Consider the following 23,386-nt stretch of genomic DNA (forward strand, 5'->3'; position numbering starts at 1 on the left):
AGACTGCTTTCATTTCAACGCTTTCAGTGTAACTATATCACCCTTCATGCATGACCTGGTGTCTAAAATATTTTCATATCTGACGTTACCGAAGTAGACCATTGATAATTAATCCCTAAAGAAATTTTTGTTAGGGGATTGGAGTAGTCATGTCTTCATGAGTAGAAACGTTCGACTGTTTATCTTTCAAAGTTTGAAAGCGTTGTTGCTCTATAAATGAAGTTTTTGAGGACTCTGTAAACATTCAGCATACTCTTTGGTAGATGTTTGGCATGCTGTCTTTGTGAGTTCAGAGATGGTATCTATTGAACAGTGCACATTGAATGTGATGTCAGTGTGTAGGAAATCCTGACATGCAAATTTGATGGCTCACAGCTGAGCCTGCAAGGAAGCAAGATGTGGTATATGGTATACCATGGTATAGCACATGAAAATTGAATATTTTTCGTGTGCCTGTTACCCTGTATATCAATCATATGTAATGGAAAGTGAAGAATGTGCCTCCAAGGTTTCTGGTGTGTAGGGTTAGTTAGTTTGGTATTCATCAACACAGTAAATGATGATTTGTAAGGAATCTTTTGTTTTATGCAATATGAAAGTCTTCTGTGAAACGCTAGCATTTTTCAGGCAAAACACTGATTTGCATATTCTGCTATCTGTCATACACATTTGCCCTTTTCTTTGAATTATCCCTTTCAGTCTACTAAACCACCATTGTGTCTTCAATAAGCATAGTTCTCTATGTCACATATGGTTTAATACAATTCGAAGTCTACAACTATAATTAGGATTTTGTTAGATGAGCAGACCAACCTTTAGTTTGCTAATTTTCACCTCAAAAATTGAACAAGCAATGAGGCTGTTGAATGCTTGCTATTGGAACAGAGTGGCTCTTCACTGCTAATTGGAATGTCACAAGATTCATAAATATAATTCTGTTCAACAGATAAAGGGCATAAGTGTAGATAGGTGGAGATGGACAGTTTTGCATCGATCACTAGTATTAAATTATCAAGGAAAGTATAGGAAAGCATACATAGCTACAGGCATATAGCAGAATTGTTCATATCAGATCCAAAGGTTGGTGACAAATAATCCTGGTGCCAATAGTGCCCGGGGAGAATTTGGTATTAACATGTACCGTATACCATACTGTTCCATTAATTGTGGCCTATACTGAATGGATTTTGCAAGAAACTTCTGACGCTGTACACACATGTAGACCCATCCGGTTTGCCTTCAAATGCCACTCTCAACAATATTAAAGGATTGTTGGGTCATGCATTGACAGTGCAGAAACGTAATTATGTGGCATTTTGATACTGAGAGTAACAAAACTAGGATTATAGAGCAAAGGCAGTTACCCTTTACATGTACAGTGCAAATAGTGACATAGTCACACTTGTAATAACCATGCAATTTCTTTTTATCACCCCTGAACAGAATGAAGAGCCTGCCGTCCAAACCATGTCTTTAGAAAGACTCAGCAAGGTATATACATATACACACATATATCACAAAACTTCAGATATTTTCCAAATGTATATAAGCTCTTATCATGTCTCTGACTTCATGTGCACATGTAGCTGGGAAAAGCAGAATTGTGTATGAGTTTTATCTGTGTTGTGTGCACTGAAGAATGACGTGTGAATTTGATTCTGTGTGTACTGTGTGTTGTGGACTCAATTGTATGTAGCGTGACGTGGTTATAAAATGAGCAAGTGCAATATTTTGGTCCTTAGTTGTCACTGTCACTGTATATGTATATGTGTCTGTCTAAGTACTATTTTTCAAAAATCACTCCAGCTTTTTTGAGTGAAAGATTTTCTTTAGAATATCATTTTGCTCTTATGAACTCTTCAGGGCCTTTACCCTTTACCCATGTAACCTGATGTAACATACAGAGATGTACCATAACTTGTAAATGTTCTGTAGGTCACATGACCTTGTCAACTTTCACCTTACAAGATCTCACTGCCAGTCACATGAAATCTGCCTTTGAAGTTTGAAATGATTGCATCGAAACTCTTCGGTTTTCTACTCATTTCAAAGCTTCATGTTGCATTACAGCTCAAAATGAGCAGGTAGTTTCAAGTGTATTGTAAATTTATGTTCTGAAGTGTTTAATATATAATTGATAATTTATGCATAGACGATATTGTATATTTTCTGTTGACTTTGCAATATTGTAGAGAAGTGCCATTTTGTGTGTTTATACAGTACTTTTAAACATCATAAGGGCTTGCATGTAATTGTGCAATCCATATTGAACAAGTGTATCATAAAACATCCCTCTGCTATAACATGACATATCCAGATTTCATAATTTTTAATTCATTTTAATGTATTTTTTTGCATGAAAGAGATGTTTAGGTTTCTTTTTGCCATGCGCATAGCAATACTTTTCACAAAAGAAGATTTGTTAGGATTTCTGAGTCTCAGCTATCTTTACAAGTACACAGTTTCATGGAAAAGATGCAGTCATGAAGAATTTTCTTGAACCTTATGACTCATCTTGACTGACAAGAAGCTGACTCACATTCTTCTCCTGTCTTAGAAGTCAGCGTGTATTATCATCTTTTACAAAATTTATGTCAGTTGATAGATTGTTTGATCATCTGTCTTTTAAAATTTTGTTTCTGTAAGATGTTACATCTGTCATTTTGCCCATGGAAACATCTGAATTTTTTTGTACAAGAACATCACTACATTATCCAGGAATCCACATCATGTAACAATGCTCCTTCCATCCAGTAGCTGAATTATTTGTTAAAAAACAGTAAAATAACATTTCTTGTATTTCTGAAACAAAGATATTCAGAACTCATAGAATATCTTAATTGGTTTTTGTCACAATTTTTTCTGTCAGTGTATATTTCATCCTTATTTGCATTTTTTTGACAAAAAAGGAGCAATTCATTTAGGGAGACATGGCATGGATTTAGAATTCAGTTTCTTTGATTGTATAGTTCTAGGACGGTTACCCCATGAATATTTTACCAGGTGATAAATGTTCAGGGTTGACTGTCCTGATTTATATTACATCACAAATATGTTTTGTGTAGCAGTGTCAAAAAATGATAACTGTCATTGTATCTGTCCATTTTATTGGTCCAAATACTGAGATTTTGCTTGCCATTTTTGTACACATCTATAGATATATGTTTTACCATGATAAGTATAAATCGTAGTATTTAATGTACAATGCAGAAAAAGTCTGATTTTTTATGCTTTTTATTTACCACTGTGGGGAAAAAATTATGTGTATCAATATATCGTACAAATTAGAAATCGGTGGCTCAGCGTTTTCTTAGGTCAGTGACCTAAACATACCAATATTAGCAATAGCGCCATGTGCAAGAGTTCCATATTCATTTCATTTAATGTAAATTAATTTAAATTGTAACATTTTTAGTGTAACCATACATTTGAATCATTCTCAGGTCAGCCATTCCATAAATTAAATTAAATATATATATATATATATATATATATATATATATATATATATATATATATATATATATATATATATATATATATATATATATATATATATATATATATGTAGATAGGTAGATTTATTTTGATCCAAACTGCATTCTCTTGAAGGTCAAGGAAATGTAATTTACATACTGCTTATGGAATTTCTGTTGATCATGTATGTCAGAAAGGATCACCGAACCAAGATTGTAGTCTGCTTTTAGTACATTGTTTTCAGCTGATAAGACGAAGAAAATGTCAAGTTTTCTTTTAGCTCCACATTATCTTTCTGATACAGTGGAACCTATTCTTATGGACACCTTTCTGATCAGGACACTTCCCCATAATGACAGAATTTTCATACAGATAGTTCACTAGCCTATCAAATAACCTATCTGTATGGGATACTTGCTGTGTCTTCAGGGAGGCTATATTGCAGAGGTTTACCTTTTTTTAGTTGAGTAACAAGTTACAAGAGTAGTGAGAAGCAGTTGTTCCACAGAATGCTTTCAGGCAACTATGCAAGATCTTGTCGAGTGACTGTGGCAAGATCATGATGGTGTCAAAACTATATATATATATATATATATATATATATATATATATATATATATATATATATATATATATATATATATATATATATATATATACATATATATATATATATATATATATATATACATATACATATATATTATATATTATATATTATATATATATATATATATATATAGTTGAGGTGAATGAATTACTTTTTTAAACATTATGATTTCTGAAATAGTTGCAAGTACACAGCAATATCACTTCTGTACTTACATTTTAATCAGGGTTATCATCATAGATAAAATATGGTAGTATTAATTTTAATTATACAGTGGGGTTTTAAGAAATAATAATGCAATTTTCACTACATTGCCAAGTTTATTTTCTCAAAATACACAAACCGTGAACAATGTTACAAATGCCTTGTACCTCGAAGTTTGCTCATGTTTTGTTTGATGAACAGCCCTCAATGCAATGTGTTGTCCCTTAACCCTTTGAGCGCCAAAGTCAATTTTTGTCGCCTTTAAAAAATATATCTCAGTCAATTTTTTAAAGATTTTTGAAAAAATTTTGATAAAAAACTGTAGCCTATAAAATGTGATGACCATTTGGTTCGAAATTATCAAAATTATAGCAGAAAAATTCATAAAAATTGGTAAAATATTGCACTAAAATTTTGGTGGGAAAAATTACAGCACTTAAAGGGTTAAAGTATTTCAATTCGAAGATGTTTACCAAGTCTTTGAAATGTGATTTAGGAATGAATAGATTTTTTTAATATTTGGAATATTGAATTTTTGGAGTATTTTGACATATTTACAAACATTTTCTAAACTTGTTTTGTATTATATTTTTTTTAATATTTATTGATAAGATTCAATAAAGACTTATTTTGTTTATTCCTTGTTAATGGTTTGATGTGTTGACACTGGCATTGCATGCAGTCCTAAATGAAAAAAGATTACGTTGACAAAACCCAAGAACATTTATCAAAAAGAAAAACGAGGGTAGTTCCGAAAATGAATCAAAATGCAATCATTCAAGGGAAATCATACATCCTTTGTCAAATTATTAGTGTCAACTGATTAGAAAGTAGTTTCTGTTCTGAGATAGTGCTTTCACTCCAGTGTTTGTGATTGTCTTTGGCATAACTGAAATCAAATGAAACCGTAGTAAACGCACACAATGTCCAAAATTGAAGTTCCTCAATATCTTACAAGACTTCAAAACTTGCCCTGCTGTATGGCTGCAAAACTTGCCCTGCTGCATGCCGTTTTGAATGAGATAACAAAGCAACTACATTTGCAAACCGCGACTGAGGAAGCCTCAGAATTCTGACACCAGAAAGGTAAATGAGACCCAGAGTCTCAAAGTTTGGTTTGTCAGTTTGCCGGTTGAACTCAAAAATGTCCATAAAAGCATTTTACCGATGGAAGAGTTCATCTCTAGTCCAGTACATACATCATCAAGAAGAGTTTGTGACAAGTGCCACCGATTGCTACAGTTGCTTTATCTCTGCACAGCAAACTGGAAATCTAAAGTAATTACACCGCAGATATTGTTCAGCATGTTTGCTGCATTTGTATGTGTTACCAGAATATCAAGTCCTCATCTGACTTCAAGTTCATCACACTTTTTACTCTGTTTCAATGTATACTTTATGAAAACCAAGAAATATTTACATCAACACATATTTGTCAGTAAAGATGGCTATAACATTGCCATACAAATAGTTATATCTGTTGTATAGTGAGAAATATTTGGTATATATGAACTCTTTTTTCCCAACAGACTGCAGATTTGGTGAGCGCCAATGCCTCAGAACATGATAAAATCACTGCGATGATACAACAGTCGGGTAAAGATTATGATCCCTCAACGTAAGTTAAATCTCAGACGTCACAGTTTCATTGCCTGGTGATAAAAGTGTAAAAGCCAATCACTGGTGTAGAATCAAAATAGGTCATGTTTCTTCACCAGATACAAGTGATTATACTTTTGCGCACAAAATTTTTGGAATGAAAACAGAAATCAAGCGAGTATTACCTGAGAACATTTACAGAAGGAACAAGAATAATCCTGTTGTGTATATTTGTTCCATAACTGCGTAGAGAGTGTGTATGGTCATACCATATAATCTTAGGAAAGTCTGGCTTTGCTTCCATGTTGAACATCTCTCATCTGGTTAGTACAAGAGTTCTTCAAATCTGTTGTGAAACTTGTTTCTCACTGGTCATTAAGTTTTGTAAGATGGCACATCAGGTCAACCATTAAACTGTATATTTTACTGCAAAAATGCAATTTATGTTTGTTGATCCTTTTCCATGCCATATTCCTCCCTAATCTTTCCAACTATTTTGTTCAACCCTATTGTATGGAATGGTGCCTGTGGTCAAGTAGACAGTCCATAAAGGGGAGGAGGTGAATTTTTTAACCTTAGAAAAGCATCATTGCATTTTGAAAAGAGGAAGATGTTGACAAAATACTGTCATTTCATAAAATTTATGAAAGTGTCATCTAGCTCTTTTGAAACTAGAAAACATCAAACTCAAACTATACCATCGATGTATAGCTTACAGCCTTGTTTTGTGTACCATGTTGCTCACAAGCCACCATGTACTCTCTTTGATCCTGTGTATTCTGATATCAGTGATGAAGACAATGACAATGCAAAACCATTGTGATTTACCACAGTTATATACAGTGTGGGTTCACAGTGTGGATTTCTCTTTTATCCTTGTCATGTCAGGCCATGATATTCAACTTTTTGTTATATTTCCAGTTACAGCAAGGCACGTTACCCTACTGGACCTCCACCTCCAACCTATGTGTGCTTCAGATGCAAACAGCCTGGTCATTACATCAAAAACTGCCCTACAAATTCGGTAAGTATCTGTGTTCATGAACCATTGAGTTGATTCCTGTCTCGATAGTCTGTTCTCTTTGTGGATCATATTGAAATGCAACCTTACCAAATGAAAAATTATTTACACCACGCCAAAATTGTGTTGGTAACTCATTCTCTTGTGAAATAATTTCAAAGTTACAGCTTTCTAGCAATGGACATCTTTTGTTACTTTGATTACTGCTTCCATGCATATCTTTAAAATAATAGTTTGACAAAACAACAACCAAAAGTTTGGGATAACAAGTCATTGACAATGACATAGTCCCCACTTGTAATAGGAGTATTAGTCTTGATAGGGCAGGGAAATGTGGTCATTAGAAGTATCCCTGGAGTGTATATGTTCAGATCTATGGACACACAGGTCTATGTCATTGTTCCCGATTTGAAACAAGAGGCATGTCAAAGTTATTGTTCTAAATCGGGAAAAAAGATCAGACCTCTAGCTGTATTGGCCAGCCAAGAAATACATATGCGCATAATAAATGAGGTACAAGATGTGACACCTTAAGGTCTATTATCCTATCAAAATTGATGGTAAAGAACTTGTGGTTACTGAGTTATGCATATATATGCATAATCAGGGTCAAAGGTCATCAAGGTCACGTGACATTTTGAAAAAAAAATTGTATCGCTAATTAATCCATATATGCCGAAATTCAGACCTCTAGCTCTATTGGCTTGCCCACTATTATATATGTACATAATTAATGAGGTAAAGCATGTGTTGTCGTAAGGTCTCCCATCCTTCTGAATATAAAGGACATAGCACTTGTGGTTATTTATTTATTGACATAATCATGTATTTTAGGTAAAAGGTTATCGAGGTCACATGACATTTTGTCAAAAAATTTCTATCCTATAGTCTAACCCTATATACAAAAAATCATACATCTAGCTCTTTTGGCTGGCTCAAAATTAGATATGCACATAATTAATGAGGTACAATATGTGGCGTCATAAGGTGTCCCATCATACCAAATATGAAGGGTGTAGCACTTGTGGTTCCTGAGTAATGGACAAATATGTACATTTGAGGTCAAAGGTCAATGAGGTCACATGACATTTTGTCAAAAAAATTGTATTGCTAAGTTATCCCTATATACCAAAAATCAGACCTCCAGCTCTATTGGCTTGCTCCAAATTAGACATGCACATAATTAATGAGGTACAATATCTGGCGTCATAAGGTGTCCCATCATGCCATATATGAAGGGTGTAGCACTTGTGGTTAGGCCAAAAAAAAGAAAAGAAATGTTTCTGGTCAGCGCGCGCGTCACTTGAACAACAGCGCGTCACCCTTTTTTAGCTACTATAGACTATAGTCTATAGAAGCTATTGGGATGGGTATCCGTCCGGCGTCAGTCTGTATGTATGTATGTATGTATGTATGTATGTATGTATGTATGTATGTATGTATGTATGTATGTATGTATGTATGTCCGTTTGTGAGGCGTCCGTCCACTCAAATATCTTGAGAACTGCAGTACTTACTGATTTGATATTTGTTGTGTAGATGAAAAATATGATTTTGAGAAACTACTTTTTTTAATTTTTTGATATTGCTGAAAATAGGCAAATTAATGCCAAAAACGGTGTTTTTGGTAAAAAATCTTCTTCTTCATAACCGCTGGTCAGACAGCTTTGTTATTTGGTATACAGGTCCCTAGGGGTAACCCAACTTAGATTTGTTCAAATTGTGATGAAATATGCAAATGTGTATTTTTAAGGAATTTTTTGTCATTTTTGGTCAAAATTTGACTTACATTGTATGTTATTCTTGTACTGTATAAACCCTATCAATTCACCCAGAAAAAAATAATTAATATGATTTTAAATAATTGAATTAATTAGGAAATCATCAAAGCCAACATAATTTTAGTGTAGAATTATCAGAAAGTTCAACTTTTTTTGACAGTTCATAGTGAAATGCTTACCATCTTGGAGGATTAAAACATGTAAAGGCAACTTTCCTGAATCCCAACTTTGACATATTCTGAACCGTCATTTATTGTGCCCTGTATGTTATCTAAAAGAAATTGCTCAAAATAGTCAATAGAGATAGAGATAGAGAAAGTTCTAATTTCCATTTATGGTTGACTTGGTAAGGATAAAATAAAATTACTTTTTTGAGGAAAAAATTCGAGTGGTCAATTAAAAGAGTGGTCAAAGTGATAGGGTTTTTATGGTAAAGCTGGGCTGTAAGATTCCTCATGTGCTATTTATAGCAATTATGCAATCTGTGTAAACAGTGCAATGAAAGTTACATGATTCCTTATAATGCTTTTGATGACCTTGAACTTCTTAAGTTTCAAACATTTGTCTCTTCAGTGTGCTTTCTCTGAGTATGTACAGTCTCAACTTATTCAACAGAACTCTTACAATGTTAATCAAAAATATCCACCTTCTTCATCAATACATGTGTCACAAAAGGTTATTCTCTACATAACACAGTAGAGCTCTGTCAACTGTTGAGTTGCTTGTTCTTTCAAAACCGCTGGTCAGACAGCTTTAATATTTGGTTTACAAGTCCCTAGGATGACTTAAGTGAGATAATTTCATACAGTCAGGAAATTATTAATTTTGTATCCATGTCTATAGTAGCTTCAGGGACTTTTGCCCTATGTTTTTCTGTTTGTGGCTGGCGGCCGTGGCTGACACCAAACCAAAATGGCTGAAGTGAAAGAGAAAATTCTTTGGGGGGGCATGATCAGTGACTGCATGAACAGTATATATGTGACTATATTGATAAAACTATAAAACTGACCCTCCTCCCTCCCTTGAGGGGAAAAAAAAAAATAAATAAATAAATAAAAGCGCGTGGCCGCACCATTTTTTAAAGAAAGACCTGACCAGAAACATTTCTTTTTTTTTTTTTTTGGCCTTACTGAGTTATGCACAAATATGTATATTTGAGGTCAAAGGTCACCAAGGTCACGTGACATTTTGTCAAAGTGTCTGAGATATCTGTGTGAACAGATGGACTCATGGATGGACTCATGGACGGACATGACGCAATCTATAAGCCCCCTGGACTTTATCTGTGGTGACTAAAATCTGTGTCACTGCATCCTTTTTGCAATATGAATACGATGAGAAACTAAATTTTTATTTTTCTCGGCCTTATAGTTATACATGGGAGTCTATGGACTGCCTTATACATGGGAGTCTATGGACTTCCTTATACATGGGAGTCTATGGACTGCCTTATACATTGGAGTCTATGGACTGCCTTATACATGGGAGTCTATGGAGGTGAAAACTAAAAAGTCCTCTAACACGGCCAAATTTGATCGCATTGTGAAACAAATCGACATGCATCTGTATGAGGTAGGGTACTATCCTTGTACCAAGTTTGAACGAAATCACTCAAGGCGTCTCTGAGATATCTGCGTGAACGGACGGACGCACAGATAGACGGACGCACGGACATGACCAAACCTATAAGTCCCCCCGGACGGTGTCCGTGGGGACTAAAAATCTAGATATTCAGGATGAAAAGATGACAAACAGCATGATGGAGACCAAACATTTCAGGTGCAAGCCTCTATCAGTGTGTGAGGAAGGATGGAAAAGGAATGACTACATGAAATTAAAAAAAGAAAACATATATAGCCAGCTTGCGAAGAAGAACTTGCTCTCAAGTTTGATGAGCTGAGGTGTTACCTAGTTACTCAACTGACTTACACATGCTGTTTCATAACCCAATATTCCTATATTCTGTGTTTACAGGATGATAAAAGAGATGTTCGTCAACCAAAGCCAAGTACCGGTATACCTCGCAGCTTTATGAAACCTGTAGACAGTGCTGCTCACCGTGGTGCTATGATCACTTCCACTGGATACTATGCTGTGCCTATCATTGATGAGTGAGTACAAAAGCTTGAAGTTGGAATTTGAATGGACCACTGTACAAACAAAGGCATGAGCACATGCGTCCACCGAAATACATGCATTTCCACACGCAATTGGCTTTTCTTGTTTGGCCTTCAGGTGATCCCCTTGGGCAAACTGAGTCTGTAGAACAATATTTCTTCCTTTTTATTCCCGAGTAGAATTCTACTACCTTCAAATATAGAGCAACTTGAAAGAAGTCCACAGATCATCATTCCTGTCATTTGAATGTCTGTGAAATTACAGGAAACCCTATATTCAATGTTAGCCCTTTTATGAAGTTTAACTTAATATCACTGTTAAATATTATGAAGTTTAAGTGAACATATGTACAGCCATTCCATTTACAAAAACAGAGTTATGATAAAGTGTGATGATGACAGGGTTTCAGGTAATCTTTCCAGATGGTGCTATCATTCAGAGCATACAAGTCATACAACCGTAATCCAGTGAGTGATATTTAGGTAGAACGCACCTCGGGGACAGAGAGTTGGATTCTCAAAGTTCTACAATTCTTTCCTGATCTACCACTTGTTGGGGGCTCATTGTAAAGCTTTTGGAGAAAGCAAAACTTTCACGGGTTTAGTTTTTTGAAAATCCAAAATTTTATTTTTCCCCATAGAGTTAACACTGGCATGGTGGCCATTTTGATTTTCAAATATCGCAAAATGTTGGGTAATTTGTTTCGCTAGTTTCAATGTCTGCACGGTGACCCCCAATTTTTATTGTTGATTTGGTAAGAGAATGGTTGAAAGTTTCATTCAGGAAAGTTTGAGCAAAAGTTTAAGTCTTTCACTTTCGAGGCGCACACTACTTTAACCTGTACTGTTTTGGCCAAACCATGGTTTTGAGAACAATGCTTCACAGATTCATAACTTGCTTCTTTTCTTTCATATTGTGCTTTCCCGGGGTATATAATAGAAGAATTCTAGGGTGCTCATGCTCCAGCTTATTCAGCAAGTGTGGCTGTCATGTTTAAAGTGAAAATCCTAATACCGTCGTAAATGTATTTTGCTTTATAGGGAAGCTTATAAAGTTGGAAAGAAAGAGAAACCACCATTCGTGCCTGACCCACAGCCAAGTGCACCTTTATTCGTTGAGGAGGCGACTGTACCAATTGAGTTGCAGTGCAGAATTTGTTCCGATTTGTTGACCGATGCTGTAGTTGTACCGTGCTGTGGAAACAGTTACTGCGATGACTGTAAGTTTATATTTCAGTTATTATTTCAAGTTATATTTTCCATGCTTGTTTGATGGATCGTATTCAGTGCAAATTAAAGATGTAAACTCTCCAGTAAAGTCCGTTGAAAAAACTGAATATGTGAAAGCTAGAAATATTGATCAGCCACCCATGATTTGCTGTCCTAAAATGTCAGTTTTCCTAAATTACTTTTGTGACATTTGGAGCCCTCAGCATGTTGACTTTGCAGTCTTTCATGAAACTGGAAGATTAAATGCACCGTAAAAATTGTTGCAAATGTAGAAAGCTGAGCATTTTCCTGTGACTTTTAAGTGTAACTACGGTAGCTTGAAAATATAAAAAAGTATTGTAGAGTTGATACAAGTAAATTCAAACTTGTCTACGTTTGCTGGTAACTTCCAGAAGTAAGTACTGTATTATGTCATATATGTAACATTTCCATCCAGGTATCCGTAATGCTTTACTGGACACAGAGAACCACCAGTGTCCTGGCTGTGAGGAGTCTGATGTTTCACCAGACTCCCTCATCGCAAACAAATTTCTCAGACAAGTAAGTGAAACTTCTTCATTACTTTCAATGTCAATATCCACATTGAGCCAAAGTTACAAATTGTGCTGTTTTCACCTGATGAAAAGAGTTTATACTTGGCGCTGTGAATTAAATAATTCCTAGATCTAAGTCAACAATTGAATGTACCAGAAACATTTTAACAACCCAACAAGTGAAATCTGTTAATGTGTGGTACATAAAATACCCATATCAAACAAATACTAGTGCAGAAGTGTGTAATTGAGCAAAATACTGAAACAAAAGTAGTCAATAAAAAAGGTAACTTGCTCACAGGTAGATGTGGTTTTGTATAATAAATACTGACATTAAAAATATTGCGTGAAAAAGTACATCAAGGAAAAAAGTGAAAAGAATATTTACCTAGGATGTGATTGGAGTTCATTGTCAAGTTTCGGACTGCTTGTTGCATGTGTGATGTTAGGACCATGATATACCTCAGCTCATCAATTTGTTTGATGATATGATACAGTACATTGATTTCAGTATAGTTTTTGCATGTCCAAAGCAGAATCTCAGACAACTTTGAAATAATTTTTTTTTTCCAAAGTTGACTTCAAATCAGATGTTCAGATTATTTGTGGTGTCTTTGTCATTCGAATGATTTGTCTAATGATCTTACCCAACATATAACCATTATCTGTCTTTTAGTAAAAGGTCAATATTTGAATTTGCCCTGTCACTATGACACCATAGACTGACATCATTAAATCATGATTTTGTTTACTAGGCTGTGATCAACTTCAGAAATGACACAGGGTACACCAAGGCAAGAAGGAAACAGCAGCTGGCTCCGGTCAGCAGGCAGCCTGAACAGCCAAGGCCACCACCGCCACCCCTACAACCCAACCCAGCCCGGCATAGTATGATGGGCAAACCATTAGCAGCCGTACCCTTGACAAGTGCCCCCAGCAATCAACCCAGAGTACCTGTGAACCAACCAACCCAGCCGCCGGAACAGGGGAGGCCCAGCAGACCTAGCACACCTGTGCAGGACGAAAGACCTATCACTACGGTGACTGCAGTACCTGTCAATAGCAGCATGCAGGTAAAGTTTGTATTTGAGTGCTGTAATTTTTCCCACCAAAATTTTAGTGCAACATTTTAACAATTTTTATAAATTTTTCTGTAATTTTTTTATTGTTTTGGATCAAACGGACATCACATTTCATGGGCTACAGGTTTTCATCAAAATTTTGGCAAAAATCTGAATTAAATTTTACTTGGGTACATTTTATAAAGGCGACGAAAGTTGACTTTGGCGCTCAAAGGGTTAATATGGTACAATGGAAAGAAAGAGATTTTGACTTTTCTGACAAGAATGATATATCTTAACAACACATCTAGATCCTTACCCAGTATATGAGTCAAAACCTACAACTGAACAAAATGACTACTCTGCCTGTATTTTTGAAAAAATTGCAAAAGTGGGAAATCTTATATCTTGAAACTTCATTTAAGATAACTATATCAAAACTGGCTTAGATTGCTCAGCTGTTCAGTGAGTAACATCCATTATTGGCATTCTTTCTCTATTCTCTAGACCACCAATGTTTCAATAGTCCATCAAAATCTTGCTCCAGCGAAGCAAACGAATTACAGAGGACCCAGACCACCAATGCCAAGTAAGTATTCAACCAGCCTCATTTAAAGGTATACAGTCACCTGTAATCTAAATATGCCAATATATAATAATAAATAATAATATTGGGTTCTTATATAGCGCACATATCCACAATACTACATGTGATCAAGGCGCTTTTTACAATTATTATTACCCCTGGTCATTGGACCTAATATGATACCACTCAACTCCCTGGGGAGCAAGCAACAGCTCACATGTGCAGCCAATAAGCGCAGCAGAGCTAAACACACACATTACAACCACTGTCCTACCAGGTACCCATCACTCCTGGGTGGGGAGAAGCAATGAGGAATAAAGTGCCTTGCCCAAGGACACAACACCACAGCCATGCCGGGGCTAGAACTCGCCATCCTTTGATCGTGAGTCCACTGCTCTAGCCACTGGCCCATGATGCCTCCTAATATATGGTCAAAGGGGGTTCCCTGGTAATCAAAATGCCCATGTAAGGGCGCTGTTTTTAAAAAGCGGCCACCTGCTTAAAATCTGTGATTGGTTAGATTTTCTCTTTCCATGGTAACTGTGGCAAAATTGGAACAGGTGACAGTATACCTTTAAACTGTCATCCAAAATAACATCATATTACCCTGTGAAAAAAAGAGAAATATGTTTTGTAGTACATACGCATGTTTATCATGGTGTCGGAGTTCATAGTAATTGATCGCTAACACAGTTCACGGCAGAATGAGAGATAGATAAGCCACAGAAACCTATGGTGTGCTAACTAGTGGCACTCATATAACAGTCATTACGTAATTATGATATTCTCACAGATCAAACTTGCGGAATCGTGTGTGATAAATATTGCTACTGCAGAATTTATTGTAGCTTGCAGTCAGCTTACCATGAAAACCTCTTTCACAGTAGGGCTCAGTCATATCGTCTATCAATTGTGGCTGAAAGGCTTTTTCACTTTTGTATAATTGACATGATGTATGTATAAAAGGCCTGTTTTGAAGAATTTTTTATGAAAGCTGCCAGTTTGAAATGAGCAATATCAAGTAAACTTTCAACAAATTGAAGTAAATTTCAAAATGAACCAGCTGTCTGAACAGCAAGCTGAGATAATTTCTGTAGTAATTACTTTGTCATCTGTTTGCCTTCACCCAGTGCATGGTGGTTATTTTTTACTTTTGGTGATGTATGGGTAAAATTGTTCTATCCATAGCTCATGTGCCATGGGTTGCATTTGTTGTAAGTTTTTTATAAATAACTACCCCCTCCCTCCTATGGTAGAATGAATGCATCATTTGCTAATTTCTATACCTTTAAAAATCTTCACTCACTATCATCTTCCCTAATATTTTGCTGCTCCATGATTTGCATGTACTTCTTCAGTAAGCATGAAATTCTAGCATTGGTTGCATGGAGGTGATAAGGTTCCATAACACATTTGTCTTGTCTGTACTCAGACAAGACTTATCCAATTGGTGTTGCAGGTGCCCCTGTAAGGCCAGGCCCACCACAGCAAATGATGGGTCATCCAGGGCCACGAGGAGGGCCACCACCTCCAGGTTCAGGACCACCACCTCCAGGCGCAGGACCACCACCCCCAGGAATGCATGGCCCTCCTCCGTTTAGCCAGCCTCCAAGACCGCCAGGCCCAAGGTCAAGAGGACCCCCTCCTCACCAGCATAGACCGCCACCCCCACCTGGAGTGACATCGCCACCAGGGATGCAACCACCTGGAGGTGTACGACCTCCCCAACAGAGACAACCACATGGTCCTCCACCACCAGGACCACCACCACCAGGATATCGAGGACCTCCGCCACCAAGGCATCTTGGACCTGGGCCTGGCCCGAGACCACCAATGCCACCACCTGGCTCTCATATGCCAGGACCACCAGGAGGACCACCCCAACCACCACCTCCACCAGGGATGATAGGACCACCACAGCAAGGCTTTCCTCCTGGTCCTCCGCGACCTCCACTGCCACCCCCCGGATTTATTGGACCCCCTCCACCTGTTCCATTGACAGAAGAGGAATTCTACAGAGAACAGAAAAAGCTGAAAGAGTGAGTGTTTCAGTCATATTGTGTTTTAAGTAGTCAACCCCTCTTGCATTACATACATTAAAAGGTTGGATGTAAAATCATCAAGAAATACTGTAGATGTGGTATCAGTGTTCCCTCAAAGGTTTCGAGAGGGTGCACAACTTGAGATACGCCTGATTGCCTCACAGCTGGGTCCGTTTATGTATATGCTGATTTATTGAGGTACGTCACAACGTACAATGAACATTGGTGGCAACTACGCTGCCAACGGGCGCTAAACTCGAAACGCCGAAGTAAAATCTATGCTGAGATCGCGCATTTCGCCCTGAGTTATCGTTTCCAAAACTAATACGGATTGAAATGACTGAGACTAAAGTTGCGCAAAACATGAAATTTCACTGCGAGAGCAGTCGGAGACACTGCGCAATTAGCGCGCAAATAAGCCTTAGCGGGAACACTGTGTGGTATCTAGATTGTGTAAGAAAGTATTATAGATGATTGCTGCCCAAAAAAGTTATTAAATTTTCCGTTAAAAATACTATGGCACAAAGTTTGTGGTACTTAAGCTCATAATATTTCTATAATTTCCATTTCAGAACTTTGGCAGTCAAGAAATCTGATCCAATGGATGATTTTGCCAGAGAGTTAATGGAGTACAAAATTGAACAAGAAAAGCGCAAACAGAAGTCACCGTCTCGATCCCGGTCACGCTCTTCATCGTACAGTTCATCATCCTATAGTGGCTCTTCCAGTCGCAGCTCTCGGTCCTCTTCATATAGCAGCCGCAGTCGAAGTCGCAGCCGTAGTCCTGCCAGAGGCCCTAGCAGAAGCCGCTCTCCACGCTTCTACAGCAGATCCCGTTCACGTGGCCGGTCTCAGTCTCCATTGAGAACTCGGAGCAGATTGAGTCCTTGGTCAAGGCCAAGATCTAGACCAAGGTCAAGGCCAAGGTCACGACCCAGGTCAAGGGGCAGGTCCTTCTCTAGATCACCACCCAGAAGATACTCAAGATCGCCGCCACCGTCATATTACAGGAGATCACGGTCAAGATCACCGTATGGACAATCCAGGTATCCCTATGCAAGAAGATCCCCTTCACCACAATACAGAGCCAGAAGACCGTGGTCTCCTTCACGAGAAGCCATTCCATATGATCCAAGGTACGACCCAAGGTATGAGGATCCCAGATACGATCCAAGGTACTATGATAGGTACGACCCCCGTTATGATCAGAGATATGAGCGACATGATCCACGATATGAGCCACCAAGGTATGACCCTCGATATGATCAACCTTATGACTCTCGATACTATGAGGACAGATACAGACCCCCTGTCATGATGCAAGATGACAGAGGCTGGTCACCCATGAGGCGTCGCCTTTCACCATCGCATCCATCGAGGTCCTCGTCCAGTAGGCTGCCTCCAGATCCAAGGGACAGGGAGAGGCACCTCAAGCGCCCCGCTCCAAGAATGAGATCTCCACCACCTGACATTGAACCAGCATTGAAGCGAGCCCGGAGTATTGAAAGGGAGGCCGGAGCGAGGGATAGTAAAGACAGAGACAGAGTGAAAAGGGATAGACATAGGGATAGCAGAGAGCGTAGATCCTCGATGAAAGATGAGCAAAGGACAACTGCTGATGCCAGAAGAGCAAAGTCGGACAAACAGCGGGACTCCAAAAGAAGAGAAAAGACGACAGCATCAGCTGAGAAAGCCAAGTCTTCCAAGCCAGAAAAGCATGAAGCAGATGTCCCTAACGATGATGAGAAAGCTGCTGTGAAAAAAGACCGGAAGAAAAAGAAGGAGAAAAAGAAGAAGTCGGGAGAGAAGGGTCAAAAGGAGCAAGATGAGTCAACTGCAGGTGGTACGGCGGAAGAGGGAGATGCTGAACAGACTGCCGGTGATTCAGAAAAGAAAGTGAAAACGAAGAAGAAAGAAAAATCCAAAAAGAGAAGAAAGCATACAAAATCTGATGGTGATGCAGCGACTGATGAGCCTGTTGCCAAGGTTGCAAAGTCAGAGATAGCATCACATGGCAATGGAGATGCCCAAGGTGCAGGTGTCGACGTGAAGGACGTTGCTGTGAAAGAGGTGAAGGACAAGCAAATCAAAAAAGTGTTTGCTGAGGTTAGAACTGTGAAAGAAGATGTGGAAACAAAACCTGCAAAAACTGTTAATCCCGTCGAGGGAGCTAAGGAGAGTGCTGTAAAACCTCTATTGAAAGAGGAACCAGGACCAAAGAACTCACTGAAATCCAAAGTGAAAGTTGTTGACTATTCTAGTGCTGGATCCAGCAGCAGTCCAGTCAGGGGCAAGAGATCTGCACTTCTCGAAAGCAAAGTTGTGAAGGCTGATGAGAAAGTGAAAGAAAAACTGCCCCCAATCACTGTTGTTGGAGACGATGTCAAAGGTCATAGACAAGTGAGACTTTCAGTTGAAAGTGAGGATGGCGTTAACCAGGAACATCTTTCTAAGAAGGATGGCCACATGATAAGTGGTGAAGGCGCTCAGTCTCATGAGCAACTTATCACAATTACTGTCCCAGTATCAAAATGGGAGAAGGACGATTACGAGTCCGGTTCCAGCGGCGTCGAATCCCCATCCGTGTCTCAGAAGAGTGAGCTTGACCTCGACCAGAACGAGGCCAACTTTGAACCAGACTACAACGAGTCCAGCGAATCAGAGAGCGAGGAAGAGTCCGTCAAGGCGGAATCTGACGCAGAGAAGAGTCACAGCAGCAGCAGCGACAGCGCCAGTCCCGGCCGCAGCAAGAGTCCCAGCAAGAGTCCCTCCCACAAATCACACAAGAAACACAAGAAACACAGGAAACACAAAAAGCATAAAAACAAGAAGAAGCGGGTTGCTGACAAAGAGGAAGAGGGCGCCAAGTCAAAGAAGAGGAAACACAAGCACAAGAAGGCGAAAAAGAAATCAAAGAGCAAGCACAAAGACAAGTAGAAGTTATTCAATGAAAGGACATTTCCATAGTTCTCTTGCTTCTTGTTGGTGTAGGTGGCGATTTCCATGATTTGATGAACAATACGAATGTTAATAGCAATGGTGCTTGCTTCATACAGCCCATGGTGACATCAAGTTTAACACCAACATCGTTGGAAACTGTGCAATGCTCAGAAAGGTTGAAACTGCCGGACTGTAAATACTTGCGCTATCATTAAGAGTGACTGCAACTGTGCATGATCTTCAACTTCTGGAGTTCAAGGTCGAAAATGTGTGACCATACAGGAAAATAATAATCGGTCTCATATAGTTTCTGATCGTGTGGATTGTGTGCGGTCAAATGGTGGATTATGTGCGGTCACATGGTTGGCAGCATTGTAAAACTGCTTTCGCTATTATGATGGTACCAAGTCTTTAAGTTACACCCTATCAAACTTACTGGGAAGGGGTTATGTGGTTTTTGCTGTAAGCATTTCAAGAAGAGAGTAGATTTCTAATCAGAGATCATAATATGTAAGGGATCACTTAAAGTGGTCTTAACAATGGTTAACATTTTCAATATAGGGTTATTATTCAAAGCCCTGTTGCCAGACTCCTGAAGCCGACTCTTTGCAGAAGCAAATAAGTTTGAAGTGCCTAAAATAACTGTTTTGCATCGTAATCCTCTTTACTTTGGAAAATTTTGAAAGCAGTTTGACTGCTCAGGTTTCTTCTTCATAAGCAAGAAAGCATTTCAGCAACAGATGTGGTGAGACAAGTTCCAAATTCATTTTTGACTCTTGACAGGAAAGGGTACACTCATCTCTCTTATTGAAAGTTATGTAACGAATTTACGTTTGGTCTGAATACTTACTTCTGTGTGATAGTGTTATATTTGTTCTTGCAATCATGGCAAAGAAATGTAATTCAGCTCCAAGCTGTGTTGAGGAGAATGCATTTCTGAATATTTCATAATTACTCTATCAAAGAACCTTAGAGTTGACATAACTTGATCCAAAGAAACTATTGATTTGGTCCAATGCAACTGTTGACTAGGTCCGATGAAGCTGTTGACTTGGTCTAAAGAAAGTGTTGACTAGGTTCAATGCAACTGTTGACTTGGTTCAGTCCAGCTGTTGACTTGTCCAATGCAACTTTTGACTTGGTCCAAAGAAACCATTGACTTGGTTCAAAGCAACTGTTGACTAGGTTCAGTCCAACTGTCGACTCAGTCCAATGCAACTGGTGACTTGGTCCAAAGAAACCACTGACTTGGTTCAATGCAACTGGTGACTTTGTCCAATGCAACTGTGACCTGGTCCAATGTGACTCTGACTTTGCCAATGCAACTGTTGACTTGGTTCAAAGGAATGTTGACTTGGTTCAAAGCAATGGTTGACAATGTTCTGGTGAACTTAAAATATCATCATTTCGTTTGATGTTTGTTTCATGTCATTTATGTTGACATTGGTCACTTAAAGTTTTACCCCTATGATGTCGATGCTATTCTAAAAATGTTCATTAGCTGTACATCAACTTTTGCTTTAGACTACAAATACACAACCTGGTGTATTTTTGTTTAAATATGTATTCTTTTAAAATGCATCACAACTAATACAATCAACAAACCATAAAAAAACTGTAAAAAAACTTTTTTTTAATCATACTGCTCGAAAGATGTCTGCCTTGTTGCCATGCAAATGCTCGTGCTGAGAAACAAGTTTTTTTGTTGGACCTGACCAAAGCCAGGGTGTACATTTTTAGTGTATTTGCAGTGATGTTATACGCCATCTTGTGAAGCACAATAATGTATATTTTGAAAAATGAGATTCAAACGTGTTGTGTAATGACATTATGTAGGGCTGTTCTTTCCCAATTTTTTTTGTGTCAGTAATGTTGTGTGAGTTGTAAGAGATGGTAGTTTTCATCAAAAGTGACTTCAAAAGAATTTCAATAAAAACCAGAGCGTTCTGTTAAAAAACAATACAAGAAAGTGTTGATGTGGCATAATTTATGAAGACTGATGTGGTCTTTGCACAGCCCCGTGATTACTGTTTTTTAGCTACTATAGACTATAGTCTATAGAAGCTATTGGGATGGGTATCCGTCCGGCGTCCGTCGTCAGTCTGTATGTATGTATGTATGTATGTATGTATGTATGTATGTATGTATGTCCGTTTGTGAGGCGTCCGTCCACTCAAATATCTTGAGAACCGCAGTACTTACTGATTTGATATTTGTTGTGTAGATGAAAAATACGATTTTGAGAAACTATTTTTTTTAATTTGTTGATATTGTTGAAAATAGGCAAATTAATGCCAAAAAAGGTGTTTTGGGTAAAAAATCTTCTTCTTCATAACCGCTGGTCAGACAGCTTTGTTATTTGGTATACAGGTCCCTAGGGGTAACCCAACTTAGACTTGTTCAAATTGTGATGAAATATGCAAATCTGTATTTTTAAGGAATTTTTTTGTCATTTTTGGTCAAAATTTGACTTACATTGTATGTAATTCTTGTACTGTATAAACCCTATCAATTCACCCAGAAAAAAATAATTAATATGATTTTAAATAATTGAATTAATTAGGAAATCATCAAAGCCAAAATAATTTTAGTGTAGAATTATCAGAAAGTTCAATTTTTTTTTACAGTTCATAGTGAAATGCTTACCATCTTGGAGGATTAAAACATGTAAAGGCAACTTTCCTGAATCCCAACTTTGACATATTCTGAACCGTCATTTATTGTGCCCTGTATGTTATCTAAAAGAAATTGCTCAAAATAGTCAATAGAGATAGAGATAGAGATAGAGATAGAGAAAGTTCTAATTTCCATTTATGGTTGACTTGGTAAGGATAAAATAAAATTACCTTTTGAGGAAAAAAAATAGAGTGGTCAATTAAAAGAGTGGTCAAAGTGATAGGGTTTTATGGTAAAGCTGGGCTGTATAAAGATTCCTCATGTGCTATTTATAGCAATTATGCAATCTGTGTAAACAGTGCAATGAAAGTGTAACATGATTCCTTATAATGCTTTTGATGACCTTGAACTTCTTAAGTTTCAAACCTTTGTCTCTTCAGTGTGCTTTCTCTGAGTATGTACAGTCTCAACTTATTAAACAGAACTCACAATGTTAATCAAAGATATCCACCTTCTTCATCAATACATGTGTCACAAAAGGTTATTCTCTACATAACTCAACAGAGCTCTGTCAACTGTTGAGTTGCTTGTTCTTTCAAAACCGCTGGTCAGACAGCTTTAATATTTAGTTTACTTGTCCGTAGGATGACCTTAGTGAGATAATTTCATACAGTAAGGAAATACTTAATTTTGTATCCATGTCTGTAGTAGCTTCAGGGACTTTGGCCCTATGTTTTCAAATCGCCCTAAAAAATCTGATGATCAGATATTTTTCATCCCTGCTCACGCTAGTATCACATGATCAATGAGAAACATTAAAGCTCAATAAGCTGTATCTTTTGGCTATTTTCAGAACTTTTGTTTTGTGGTTTCCCTACACTTTCCACATTGAATCCCTAATCTGTAATTTAATGCCAAGTATTTAGCATATCAACACAACCTACGGTAAATGAGTATAATCTACATTGTTATTGTTGAAAATTGTATTCAAGTCTGGACTAGAATTCATTTGTAAACAATAAACAATGATCACTACACACATACAAGTTGTGTTGACAAAAAGAATAGTGGTGAATATCTCGAAATTTCAGCATGACAAACGGATTAGGGTCAGACATGGTAGTTGATATACAGAAGTAGAATACTAAAAAACTTGCCACAAGTTACAGCTTATGTCCCTTTAAGGCGTATAAGTTTAGGAATTGATGTTACTTCCTGGATTAATTTATTTTGCCCTACTGGAGCCTGCCAAAGCTGAATCCTGATGCATAAGTTGTACAGTAGCTGCTGGCAGCAAACTAGAATAAAAATTTCAATATCCATGTTAAATATGTATTTCCACACTGTCAGTAGTTTTGACAATTGGCAGAGGGAGGAGCATTTTCAAATCAAGTAGTAGGGTAGTTGCAATTAGCTTCCTCTTTCCCCTCAAACTGACAATTTTGTACAAAACACATAATAGTGTACATCCATGTTATAAAAAACTCTTACACTTGACCGGATGCCAGCTATGCTTGGGTAGTGGGCTGGCAGAATAGCGCCCTCAGTGTCACTACTGAAGGAAACTAT

At 37.7% G+C, this 23,386-nt stretch overlaps 1 protein-coding gene across 2 annotated transcripts in view; it reads left to right on the plus strand.

The window, feature by feature from the left end:
• The window catches only part of LOC139151346 (E3 ubiquitin-protein ligase RBBP6-like), a 40,126-nt gene extending 18,956 nt beyond the window's left edge, over window positions 1–21,170 (plus strand). Inside the window, exons 4-13 of one of the 2 annotated variants that reach the window (XM_070724051.1) lie at window positions 1,444–1,491; window positions 5,821–5,909; window positions 6,812–6,914; window positions 10,667–10,803; window positions 11,851–12,029; window positions 12,476–12,579; window positions 13,328–13,645; window positions 14,141–14,222; window positions 15,652–16,258; window positions 16,834–21,170. In XM_070724051.1, the coding sequence (XP_070580152.1) occupies window positions 1,444–1,491; window positions 5,821–5,909; window positions 6,812–6,914; window positions 10,667–10,803; window positions 11,851–12,029; window positions 12,476–12,579; window positions 13,328–13,645; window positions 14,141–14,222; window positions 15,652–16,258; window positions 16,834–19,198 (4,032 nt within the window). In that variant the 3' untranslated portion in view covers window positions 19,199–21,170. The remainder of the gene's footprint in view (window positions 1–1,443; window positions 1,492–5,820; window positions 5,910–6,811; window positions 6,915–10,666; window positions 10,804–11,850; window positions 12,030–12,475; window positions 12,580–13,327; window positions 13,646–14,140; window positions 14,223–15,651; window positions 16,259–16,833) is intronic. The other variant, XM_070724052.1, reaches the window with a different exon arrangement.
• Window positions 21,171–23,386: the final 2,216 nt, after the last annotated feature.

Source organism: Ptychodera flava, chromosome 15 (assembly GCF_041260155.1).
Source record: "Ptychodera flava strain L36383 chromosome 15, AS_Pfla_20210202, whole genome shotgun sequence".
Lineage (NCBI taxonomy): Eukaryota > Metazoa > Hemichordata > Enteropneusta > Ptychoderidae > Ptychodera > Ptychodera flava.